This window comes from Bos javanicus, chromosome 15 (assembly GCF_032452875.1).
Source record: "Bos javanicus breed banteng chromosome 15, ARS-OSU_banteng_1.0, whole genome shotgun sequence".
NCBI lineage: Eukaryota > Metazoa > Chordata > Mammalia > Artiodactyla > Bovidae > Bos > Bos javanicus.
Window position 1 is genome coordinate 61929674 of NC_083882.1, and position 12933 is coordinate 61942606.

The window sequence follows — 12933 nt, forward strand, 5'->3', positions numbered from 1 at the left end:
CCTGCGATGCAGGAGACCTTGGTTCAATCCCTGGGTTGGGAAGATCCTCTGGAGAAGGGAATGGCAATCCCACTTCAGTATTCTTGCCTGGAGGATTTCATGGACAGAGAAGCCTGGCAGGCTGTCGTTTGTGGGGTCACAAAGAGTCAGACATGACTGAATGACTAACACACACACATTTGTTCAGATTTCTGTATCTCAATTTTGGATTCAGGACCTGCAAAACAAGTTGCCTCATTGCTATTAGAAAATGGCATAAAACAAATTCTATTTGGAGACAATATATTCTGCTCAACAAAAACATGGCAAATACTGTGGAGGACACAGAAAGTAAATGCAGAGAAGGGACACTCCTAAACTTTCTCTCCTCCTGTGCTCAGTCGTCTGTGATTCTTTGCAACCCCATGGACTGTAGCCCACCAGGCTCCTTTGCCCATGGAACTATCCAGGCAAGAACACTGGAGTGGGTTGCCATTTCCTCCTCCAGGAGATCTTCCTGACCCAAGGATTGAACCTGCCTCTCCTGTGTCTCCTACACCAGCAGGCACGTTCTTTATCATTCACACCACCTGGGAAGCCCGCCTACCAAGGAAAAATTACATACCCATCCAGGAGTGTCTTTGGTAAGTAAGGATGACAGACAAACATGGGAAAAAATCAACTCCATAGGTCTTTATCCAGAATTCAAAGGAAGGCAGCCTTCTCTGGACTCCAAAGATTGCTTGGCTGCTCTAAATATTTGAAAAATGTTGAAAGTGTATTTCAAATGGGTCTCTTGGTAGAATAAACGATGAGCTCACATCCTCCAGGAAGACTTCTCTGACCATGGTCTTTACTGCCAGTTGCCGGGTGAGAGGGAACTGGCTTATGTTTCCAAATCATTGAACTTAAAACATGTGCATCAAACAGGCTTCCCAGGTAGCACAGCAGTAAAGAATCCACTTGCCAGTGCAGGGTCACAAGAAACGCAGGTTCGATCCCTAGGTGGGGAAGATCCCGTGGAGTAGGAAATGGCAACCCACTCCAGTATTCTTTCCTGGAAAATTCCATGGACAGAGAAGCCTGGTGGGCTACAATCTATGGAGTCACAAAAAGTTGGACACGACTGAACACACACACACAACAGCCATTTGCCTGACTACACCCACTTCTGAGACACTATGAATGCTTTGGGGATAATTTCTCATGCTTGCCATTGGATTTGATTTAAGTAACTCGCATAGCTTCTGACATGCAGCAAGCCCACAGTCACCATCTGTTGGATTAAACTAAATTAAGGGCTACATGAACATGTTCAATTTGAAATCTAGGCAGATTATTGTAAATATTTTAACAATGGCATTCACGATAGGTTTCTATGACCTATCTTTCTCCCAACAAGGAAGCACGGAGCTTTCCTTAAATTTAACTAAAGGGTTGTAATTACTTTCTGAGCCTCTGTATATCTTACCTGAGCAATAACCGGGTAGCCACAGACTTCATCTCTAGCCTTGGTCATAGACACTGCCAGCACGAGATCTGGGTTACTCACCAGGTGAAAAGTCCTTGGGAAAACAGGATTAGGCACATTACAAAGTAGCTTTACCAATTTAGAGCGCCCCCTGTGCTACTTATCTGTGCATTGCTTCTTAGCTCCATAGATTCTCTGTGATAATGGATGTGAAATCTAGGCATTTCTCCCCACCATGAGCATGAAATTAAGTTTTCTTGGTAGAGCGTGCTGGAAGAATATGGAAGGAGAAAGGGGCTCTCTTGTTCTTTCTGGCTGCTGCCTGGGGTCAGTGTTTGGGAGTGGGGATATCCAGGGATGCTCTGCCAAACCAGGTACCCAGATGACATGGTCCCTTAAACCCTCACAGCCCTGGCCTGGTGATCATCCGCTTGTGGCCCTCTCGACATGGACACCATGAGCTCCAGGCCTTCTGCAGCACCAGCAACCCCATATCCTCTGCATTGCCATGTGTCCAGCAACAGCTGCACCCCCATGTATGTTTCAGAGGGTTGCTTCCTGCTTACCCGGCAACCACAGACACGATCTGACCAGACAAACTGGCCCATTTCTCAGCCATCCAGTGCACGGCACCCATGCTTTTCCAAGTGAGTTCTGAACTCCAGGCTTGGGAGGGACCCAATTCCAAGTTTGTCCTCAACTCCCTCACCCCAAGAGTCCCATATAGAGGGATTATAAAAAATCTGATAGTCATTTATCACAGTTTAATAATTCTTTATGTTAAAGAACCCTATCTAAATTTTCTCTCTCTAGACTGCACCCAGACACTCTCCTCACCTGTTCTGCTGTTGAAAAGGTAATGTGGCAGAGAGATTAAGAACATGGACTCTGAAGTCACAATTCCTGAATTTAAATCTTGAATATACCTCAAGATTTGCTCAACAACACTGTGTCTCAAGTTTCCTCATCTGTAAAATCAGATAATGGAGCATACCTCACAGGGCTCTCATCTCGGGGATATAATGGGTTAATGCATAGAAAATGCATTGAATATTGTCTGCCTCATGGAACTTAATATGATCTACTATTATTGATGGCTGTGATTTTTTTTATAGCCTTCCCTCAAATTCTTCTTTTCTACATGAGTATTTCCTAAAAGTTCAAGATTTATGTTGAGTATTTTTAAGTTATATTGGCGTTAAAAATAAAGCCTCCTTGACTGAAAAAACAGACAAAATTATAGAGCTACCCCTCCCCAGTTCTTTCCCTTATGTCACTTAAAAGCAAAAATAAACCAAACATTCAAGGATATTGTCTGCATAGCAAAAGTCTACTCTTTATGTCTGTCAACATAGTTGCATTACAGACCAGCAGTGGCATTCCTGCTGTGGAAAGTATAGCTAGTCCTGAGTATAAAATTTAATGATGTGGAAGTGGAAGAAAGGGGGAGAAAGTGGGGGTGGAGATCTGTTGTAAAAATACAGTATTTTTACTTTCAAGACTTAAAGGTGCTAGATATCTAAGTCTCTGCACATAAACATTCTCATTGTAAAGCATATGACCGACTCACATTGTTGTACAGCAAAAAACAAGCACAACCTTGCAAAGCAATTATATTCCAATGAAAACATGTTTTAATAAATAAAACAGATGAGATAGGAAATACCCCAAACTTAAAAAAAAAAAAAACAGAATTTGAAACATTGTTTATATTCTTACAAGACTATCACTATTAATCATACAATGTGTTTCTTTCTTCTATTGTTAGTTAATGAAGTGTGATTTTACATCCAAAGTGGGTATTCGATTTTATCAAATACCTTTTTAGCATTTATCAAGTCCGTGCAAGGCGGGAGTGCTGCTGTTCAATATTGTTCATCTCCGTAGCCTCAGCACGTGGCATAGCCCTCATCTTGCGTTTTCACTGGCACTCGGTAGTAGTCAATTTCTGTATTTCCTGCAACCACTTACTGAGGCGGTGCCTAGATGAGTTACCTAGCTGTCTCTGTTTCTGCTGCCTAGAACAGACGTAGCCACTTCTCGTGTGCTCCAGTTCCATGCTCAGCCATGTCAGTGTTGATTTTTCTTCCTTTTTTGGACAATGGACTGTCACTTGCCCATAGCAGGGGTGCTTACATTCTGCGGGAACTCTGAGCTTATGGATGTCTACATCAAACCCACTATGTGCCAAACAGCAGTGTGAGACATTTGTGTCCCAGCAGCATCCAGCATAAGGTACAGCCTCTTCTACTAATCCACGGCACAAGTGTGTACAAACCAACTCAGCCCCTTGAGCTTCAGTTTCCCTAGCTTTAGAACAAGTGAGGAGGATTTTCATCCCTGAGTGTTCTTTCATGTTTCCCTTTAGAAACCAAATGATTCATTCAGATTGTGCCAGGGCTGCAAATGGAAGAGAGATACCAGATTATCTCTAAAGTTGACCTGGCATTTTTTCTGTGTGGCTGGAAACCAAGTAAATGTGTCTCTGGCAATTTCCTCCCTCCTGTCGGTGCCCCTTTGCTCATTTCTTGCTGACTCTCCTGGACCATGTGCTCTTCCAGCTAGGCCTTGTTCTCACAGTCATAATTTCCCTTAAGAGGTTTTGCTGATAATTGCTTAAGACATCAGATTTCCTAGTTGTTTTCTATTTTAAATAGGCCACAATGAAAAAGTAATTCAAGACCCAAAGGACCGAATGAAAGGTAGAAAATTCTAGGCACAGGGATAGCACTTGGTGCCTCCCATCATGCTGGCAAACTACCAGGCCAGTGCTCTATTGGTACAAATTCTGATTGGGCTGTTGCCTCAAAAAGTGCTAATTTACTGCCTGGGAAAAATATGGGTGATCAAGACTATGGTTCACATAGATGGGATCTTCTATAGGTATTGCTACATAGTGTAACCCAGGGTTCTCCAGGCCTCACCAGTTTATCAGAACAAATGGGTTTCAATAACTAATTACAGGGGAAAAAGCAAAAGCAAAATGACAAGGCAAAATGTAGAAGAAAGCTCAGAATTACTGTCACTATACAGATACATTTTCGCCATGGGGCATTTATTCCTCTGAATCATGCCCATACCTAATCAGCAAGACTTCTGCAAAACCTCTCCTGCCCACATGCTTAGATGGTGACCCACGTGTTCATGAGCAAATCCGGTCCCAGTGCTGCTCCCCATTGTGGCTCCACTTCTCTCTGGACTCCACAGTTTCCAACCAGGGATCAATTAATACTACCATCTCCCTCCAATTGTTCCTCTCTTCTACAGTTTGACATGGGGAGGCCTCACTATGACAATGTTGCGGAGTGTTCCGGAAAGTGGAAGGAAATTGGAAGACACCATCTCCTTTTGTATTACATGTGGTTAGATTTTCCAAAGCAGTGATGGAGGGCATAGAGTTACAGGCAAGCTTCTCCTTGTTTTTACTTAAGCAGCCTGTCCTTCCCCTCTTCCTGATTTCCCAACAGCACTGAGAATGGAAACCAAAGCCAGTACAGACACTGAATGAGACTGAGCAGGACTCAGAACTTGTCCTCTCTTTTGATGACCAAGTGTTTCTGAACGAAACATCAAGTGTGGCTGTCTCCTTGGGGTCACTTCTCTCAGCCCCCATGCCTGACAGCTCCAGTTCTTCAGCCATGCTCAGATTCCAATTCTTAAGCTCAAGTAGGATGGCTACCATAATACAGAAAGCCAAGGCAGTAAGATGCAGCTCTAAATTCCAGAAAAGTAGAGATGGGTAGCACTAGCTACATGAGCAAGAATTTGTATCTGTTTAGTTCTTTGCTGAAAGCGCCAGCACCTAAAACACTGCCCTTGATAATCCTTTGCAGCTAAATGAATGAATTCTGGTCCCATACAGAAAGCTATTCACAGGGACAAAAGCCTGCTTCTTAGCTCCCCCGTCGCAAAGACAGCTTAGCTAGGATGAATGGGGCGAAAGAACACACTCACCAGGTCTGTCTACATGTTGGCTTTTCAGCCGTCTCTAAAACAAGGCCACGTGTGTTCCCTGCTGGCGGCTCTGAATCTCAGACCAGGGAGCAGAGGAAGGCTAGTTCCTTTCCTGTCCATGCTGGCCCCTCTGCTGCCGCCTGCTGAAGCGTATACAGTCTCTCTAGCAGCAGCAGTCCCCTAAGCCTTCTGCATCAGACACCCTTCAGAATCCAACAAAAATCATAGCTGTTTCCCAGGAAAAAGAAAAAGTATTGCACAGATATACAAATACATTTTCTGTATGTAGTATTTCAAGAGACTGAAGAGGGCCCTGGAGCCCCCACGATACAACACGAATGATAGGCTTGGAAGCAAATCATCTAAAAACCAAGGAGTTGTTCTCTCTTTTGCTAAGGAAACGGTCAAGTATACACAAAACTAGAGAGAAATGTACAAGAAACCACCACAGACTCAACAGTTATCAACATTCTGCTATTCCTACTTCATCCACTGCCCCTCCCCACTTTAAAAATGTTTGCTTTGCTAGAATATTCTAAAACCAATCTGAGCTTTCAGTTTTATCTGTAAATACTACAATGTACATCCAAGTGACCAGGACTTAAAAACAAAAAAAAACATAACCATTAAACTATTATGACACCCTACAAAATTAAAGCCTTTTTAATATCACGTGCTACCTAGACTGTTTTAAATTTCTTCTGATTGTCTAGGAAATAACCTTTCCGACAATGGTAAGCTTCAAGCTAGATCCATACAAGGGCCAGTCACAGCACTCAGTTGATATATTTGATTAGGGCAAGAATTCAATCCGATTTCACTGTGTGAATAGAAGCCACATCAGTCGGTTATCTGCTGGAAGTGGTGGAAGGGAGGGAGGGCATGCATGTGAGGAGGTACAGGAGACTCTGTTAACGAAAAGTACCTCACAATTTTTAAAATAGGACTTTTTAGAATTCTTACTTGATTTTATGACGTTTTCAAATCATAAAATCAATTAGATTAGCACCTAGTTTTCCCTTGAACTTGGCTCATTAAAACTATGAACCCAATAGTTCAGGCTTCACATTCCTTATCTGAATCCAGAGTGGATGGGTTGCGTGTAGACTACTGAGCACTTACATTTGATTTCACTTTTTCTTCCTTGAGTAGGTTAAGAAAAAAATCATTGGCTACATTAAAAAGAAAATCCAAAGTCCTCAGATATACCCCTGCCTGCTCTGTGGGGACCGTGCTGGATCTCTTTGGCTCCCATTCACCTCTTGATATATTAACGCCCAAATATGATGGGTTTACCTGCTGTCCTCCTTGTGCATCCAGCATTGATGACTATCATCTGGTTTTTTCTCCACCAAAACCACCTCCACGCCTGAGCGCAGGTTGGGGCCTCGCACCCCCAAGACTAGATGAGGAGCAGCATAGCTTATAATTTGCCCATCTCTGTATTCAAACTGCTGGTGGCAAAGTTTCTGCAATTTACTCTGTTTTGGAGAATGGCTGAGATAAAGAAAATCCCATTAGTGGCAGAAAAATGTCCTGTGCTCTGATGTGCTGCAGATTGCAAGTTCTGTTGGTGAGAGACCTGCCGTGAACCAAATTCACTTGTAATGGGGAAGCATTATCATCAGGAGAGCAGCGAAGCCATTTGCTTTGCATTGTCAAGCTGATGTAAAAAGTAGAATTCTGAGTTTATTTTGTAATAGGAATATATGTTTATCCAAGAGAATATGAGAAATTCATCAGCAAAGAAAAAAAATCATTTTAGATCATTTAAAGAGAAAAAGAAGTAGGAGGCAGAACAGGTCAAATAGAAATCAAAACAGAGAGAAACAGAGGAGTTCTGAACAAATGATGATCATTTCTATCCTCTATCTACAGAATTCCTGGCAAATAGAACCCCATTCCCCAAGCTTTTTCCATCTTCCCTAACAGCTCATAGAATATTATAAACCAAAATGATGATATGCTAACAAGTTAAAAGAATGTCTTACTTAAATATCTCTTAAGGCATTAAACAGACTTAATAAATCTATCAAACATAACAATACATTAGCAATTAATTTATAAATGTCTATTAAGTCTACTTTGTGCATGGACTAATGCTAAGTGTTGAAGAGCTGAAACTGTTTAATTTATGTAAATTGCTGTAATGTTAAGTAAATGCATAAAGATTATGGAATAATAGAAAGTACTATAGATTTCTGTCATTTCATTGGACATTGACCAGAGAAAAAAATAAAATTAAAAGGCAAGAAATTGCATTTTACTAATTTCTTAAAGACATCGGGGGATTTTACATGCTTATTCATAAGTTCATTCACATACTCATTTCACTAAAATACAGGCTCTGTCCTAAGTTCTCAGGAAGCAAAGATGGGTGGGCTTGCCTTTTAAAAGAAAAGACACAAGTGAATTACACAAGAAATTACACAAAAGACACAAGTGAATTACACGAGAAATTACACAAAAAAGACACAAGAAATTACACTATACAGCTAAAGTGAGAAGGTATTTCCCACCTGTACCTGTAAATACTTCAGTCAAAATCAGAAGGAACACAGAAATGTGTTTGTTGATGTAGATAGCAACTAAAAGTAATGTAAATCTTCAGGAATAAAGTGAGTGAACCTAAGACCAGGTAGAAATATTTAACAGAATCCCTTATAATTTTTTACCTGTATTTCTTCTCTGGTTCCATATTTTCAAAGAGCCCGTCTTCCATTTTCTTTGGAAGACTGTCATTCTCATCAAAGTTATGAGAAGATTCCTGCCAGGCATACCTGAGAAGTGTGTGACAAGCCTTCATTCTGAGATGGGCTCTTGCATGTGAATCTCTATCAAGGTGGAGAAGCAAACAGAGGTCTGAGAATTCTGATTTATACTCACAGGATGTTCTCTGAGGTGCAGTCTGATTGTATCCTAAAGGATGTCAGTGGATCTGGAAATCGTATTTCCATAATGGTTCCTAACATTACAAAGTCACATCCTACTAATACACAGTTTAGAATTTTAATACAAAGCTACCAATAAAATTTCTCAATCACATAATAAACAGCATTCATCTCTGTCATATTTACTCAGGAAAAAATGGGGCCATATGTATTATATTGCAAAAATAAGATTAGGACTACTCAATAGTTTTGGAAATTCATAACAAATGTGTAATGAGACTCTTGCCTACTCCATAAATGTGGCATAATTCTGTCTGAAACAGACAGCCTAGATTACTAAGTTTCATAAAATTTACTCATTAGGCAATGTTAAGGAATCTTAATTAAGTTTTCCTCTCAGTAGAAAAATCTAGAGAGACTCAAATAGCACCAGCACAAACATGCCAGGTTTTGATAGAGAATAATACACAAAAACACTTAAATAGTCATAGTCTGAATAACTGAGCGGGCCTCCTGGCTTCTTATTTAGATGAAATCGTGAACAGACACATAGCCACCATGCAGATGTGAGTATATCAAGTTCCCAGGCTCAGTTCAGGGTAGAGTTGCTTGCGTGGGATCATGATACAATACGGGACTGCTCTGCTGAAGGCAGGATACATATACAGGCAAAGGAGCTCACATACTTCAACACTCTAAATGTGCATAAGTGTAAATAAAGTTCTCTGGGGGAAGTCGTGGTCGCCAAGGTGCTTGTGGTAATTTGATGTAACTGCAAGCAGTATCAAAGCACCCGTCTCCAGGGACAAGTCCTGCTTTAGAAGAGCAGGCCATAGACTTTTCAAATGTAGCAAAAGTATTACATGCGGATATGAAATCGGTGGGTAACAACTGCCTCATTCAGAACTTCAGCAGGAACAGCTTCTCAAGTAGAAAAATCTCATTAACAGTTAAAGAGAAATACTGCCATCTTGTGTTGAAAATAGAAAATGCAGCTTTCCCACCAACTTCATCTGTTTGATGAAAATAGACCAACAACAAAAATAAAGTCAGTTTTAACACAGTCAGCAAGGTGTAAACAAGATTTTTCCTCCAAGTTGAGATGTTTTATCTTCTAACTAGGGCAGTCTGTATGCTCTTCAGCTTCCAAGCAAATGAAGTACAGTACAGTCAATTTTAGAACAGCCATTAAAACAGACACCTAAACAAACATCTTGCTTTATTGATTCATTTATGTCCACTAGTTAGAACCGGACATGGAACAACAGACTGGTTCCAAATTGGGAAAGGAGTAGGCCAAGGCTGTACATTGTCACCCTGCTTATTTAACTTATATGCAGAGTACATCATGTGAAATGCCAGGCTGGATGAAGCATAAGCTGGAATCAAGATTTCTGGGAGAAATATCAATAATCTCAGATATGCAGATGACACCACCCTTATGGCAGAAAAGTGAAGAAGAACTAAAGAGCATCTTGATGAAAGTGAAAGAGGAGAGTGAAAAAGTCTCAAGGAGCTTACATTCTAGTGGGAAGAAGAGAGATAATAGACAAATAAATGAATAAATAAGCAATTTAAGTGTTACAGGTGGGATAAAACAGGAAATTGTGATAGAAATTGGGTAGGGTGAGGTAGGACCTACTTTAGCAATGGAGTCAGAGAAGACTCCTCTGAGAAATGATGCTAGAGTTGGGACTTGGACAATGGGAAGGAGCCAGGCGTGTCAAGACCTGAGGGGAGAACACTCGAGAACAAGTGGAAAGGCTCCAAGGCAAGAACATACATGGCTCATTGAGGAACAGAAAGACACTAGTGTGACAGGCATATACTAAGTGAAGGGAAAGGTTGTACATTAAGACTTAAGAAGTGACCAGGGCCTAGATACAAGGCACTGAAGAAATGAGAAAATTCCTTTCAAACTCCAGGCTCCGAAGGCCTTTTCTTCCACAAAGCATCAATGCAGAGGTTAGTGCCCTCAGAATTTCTTTTCCACTTTGTTTCTTATCATTCTTATCAGAAATCTTTTCACCAAACCAAACTATCAAAAAAGTTCCTTCCAGATTTATGCTCTAGCCTCTTGCTTTACAGATGTCCCTCCTTAAATTATTCCCCCTCTTTTTTAAATATGTGAAAATCTCCATATAAACATATGTAAGAAAGTCTAGGGAAATTTTGTGTTTACTTAATATAAGATGATAGGGGTTCGAGTGATCAGAAATGGTTCAAAGAACAAGTGAAAGTTAGCCTGGAAAAGATACAACCCAGATTAATGATAGTGAGTTCCAAATACTTTAAACAGGCGAACTCATAGAATAGAGACATTCTAAATTATTATTTCAACATTAAAATGGGCTGCCTTGTACAATAGTGATCTCCCTGTCAACTAGGAGTATTCATGAAGAGACTGGATTAACAGATCCTGCCTATAACATACAGGACATCTTTTTTTTTTTCCTACATCATTTTTTTTTTTAACCTGAGGTATAACATATAACACTATATTAGTTTCAGGTGTACAACATAATGATTTGATATTCGTATACATTGTGAAATGATCGCCACAAATACATGTAGTTAACACCCCTCCCTGCAGATAGTTACAGGTTGTTTTTCTTGTAATAACTTTAAGATCTGCTCCCTTAATGACTTTCAAATACACAGCGCAGTATTACTGGGTATAGTCACATGCTTCCGCACTGTTGGTCGAATGGACTCAACCACTTTTAGATCAAGGATTCCAGGCCTTGATGAAATCTATGAACCAGAACAAGAATCTTTGCTCTCAAAGATATCACTTCTTTTTTCTTATTTTCTGTTTATTTTTCCAAAGTACAGTCTAATAACTCAGAGGCTAGACGATAACATTCTTTAGAAGAACAACAAGAGGGGATGTTAGGAAAGCCTGTGGCCCATTCCCTAATGATTGAGCAAGATATCATATAAGTCAAATCACTCTCTCTGTGAAAGGCTTTCCTTTCTGGTGGCTTTTTAGTGTCAGGATGTAGGACCAGATGAATTACCCACTAAAATGAGGAAGTTTGATCACTGACATAAAAGTTAGTATTCTTATACATGAGGACAGAAACAATCTTTTAAAACAATGGGTAACAATGATGTATAAATTAATTCTCAATTACTACAATGGTAATTGACCAGCTATTTCTGGTTTCATAATTTGGAAACTCATTCGATGATTCCTACATTTATTCAGTAAATGATGACAAAAGTCAGTTTCCCTGGTCTTCGCAGAACACACGTGACAGTTTCTGCCCTTAAGGAATTCCCAAGTTGGTAGTTGTTGGTGAGGGAGAAGGTAAGGATCTGATAAGTACATTGCTAGCACATCACTGTCATGATTGATTTAATGATAAAGAATCCTTCCACCAATGAGGATGGGGCAAGTCAAGGTGGCTCAGTTGGAGAGAAATGAGTATGTGGTCAGGCCTACAGCAGTGCATCAGTGGAGTAGGCCATGTTCAGCTGACAGCTTGCAGCTGCTGAGCTGGAGCTTGGAGCTCACATGGCAGAAAGAAAAAGCATGGAGAGGAGATGGGCATGTGGGCACGAATGAGGGTTAACACAGGCCTGGATGAGGGTCAGAAGGGCTTGAAATTGCAGACTAAACATTGTTTTCTGTGTGCAATAGGTAGCCATTGAAGAACTGTATAAAAGGATTGTGCTTTAGAAAGATGATTGTCCACAGATGAAACTTCAAGGTGAATTGGAAGGAGGAGATTATGGAGATAGAAACCAACCAGATAGCTATACCAGCAATCCAGGATGGTAACTTACATTAACATACATTCAGCTGGAATCTCCAGTAAGGAAGAAACACGATTGTTCCTAAAGTACATGCTGATGGAGACAAAACATGATAAACTCCTCAAATAAATGTCCCCAGTTCTAAGATTCTGGTGTTTTTAAAAATAGTAACATCAAAGGCTTTTTCTGCATCTATTGAGATTATCATATGGTTTTTATCTTTCAATTTGTTAATATGGTGTATCAGACTGATTGATTTGTGTATATTGAAGAATCCTTGCATCCCTGGAATAAACCCAACTTGATCATGGTGTATGAGCTTTTTGATGTGTTGCTGAATTCTGTTAGCTAAAATTTTGTTGAGGATTTTTGCATCTATGTTCATCAGTGATACTGCCTATAGTTTTCTTTTTCTGTGTTGTCTTTGTCTGGTTTTGGTATCAGGGTGATGATGGCCTCATAAAATAGGTTTGGAAGTGTTCCTTCCTCTGCAATTTTTTGAAAGAGTTTTAGAAGGATAGGCATTATCTCTTCTCTAATGTTTGATAGAACTCTCCCGTGAAGCCATCTGGTCCTGGGCTTTTGTTTTTTGAGAGATTTTTTATCACAGCTTCAATTTCAGTGCTTGTAATTGGGTTGTTAATAATTTCAGCACTGCTTCATTATTAAAAATCTCCAAAAATGGGCATAGAAGGAACCTACCTCAACTTGGTAAAGGCCATACATGATACGCCTACAGCAAACCTTATTCTCAATAGTGAAAAACTGAAAGCATTCCCCCTAAGATCAGAAACAAGACAAGGGTGCCCACTTCCCCCACTATTATTCAACATAGTTCTGGGAGTTACAGCAATCAGAGAAGAAAAAGACATAAAA

General features: G+C 40.3%; 1 protein-coding gene across 4 annotated transcripts in view; it reads right to left on the minus strand.

Moving 5' to 3' along the window:
• The window catches only part of DCDC1 (doublecortin domain containing 1), a 469884-nt gene that overhangs the window by 42860 nt on the left and 414091 nt on the right, over positions 1–12933 (minus strand). For all 4 annotated transcript variants that reach the window (XM_061381012.1, XM_061381013.1, XM_061381011.1 and 1 more), the window contains 3 exons: positions 8080–8238; positions 6701–6901; positions 1451–1544 (listed from right to left, as the gene is read on the minus strand). In XM_061381012.1, the coding sequence (XP_061236996.1) occupies positions 1451–1544; positions 6701–6901; positions 8080–8238 (454 nt within the window). The remainder of the gene's footprint in view (positions 1–1450; positions 1545–6700; positions 6902–8079; positions 8239–12933) is intronic.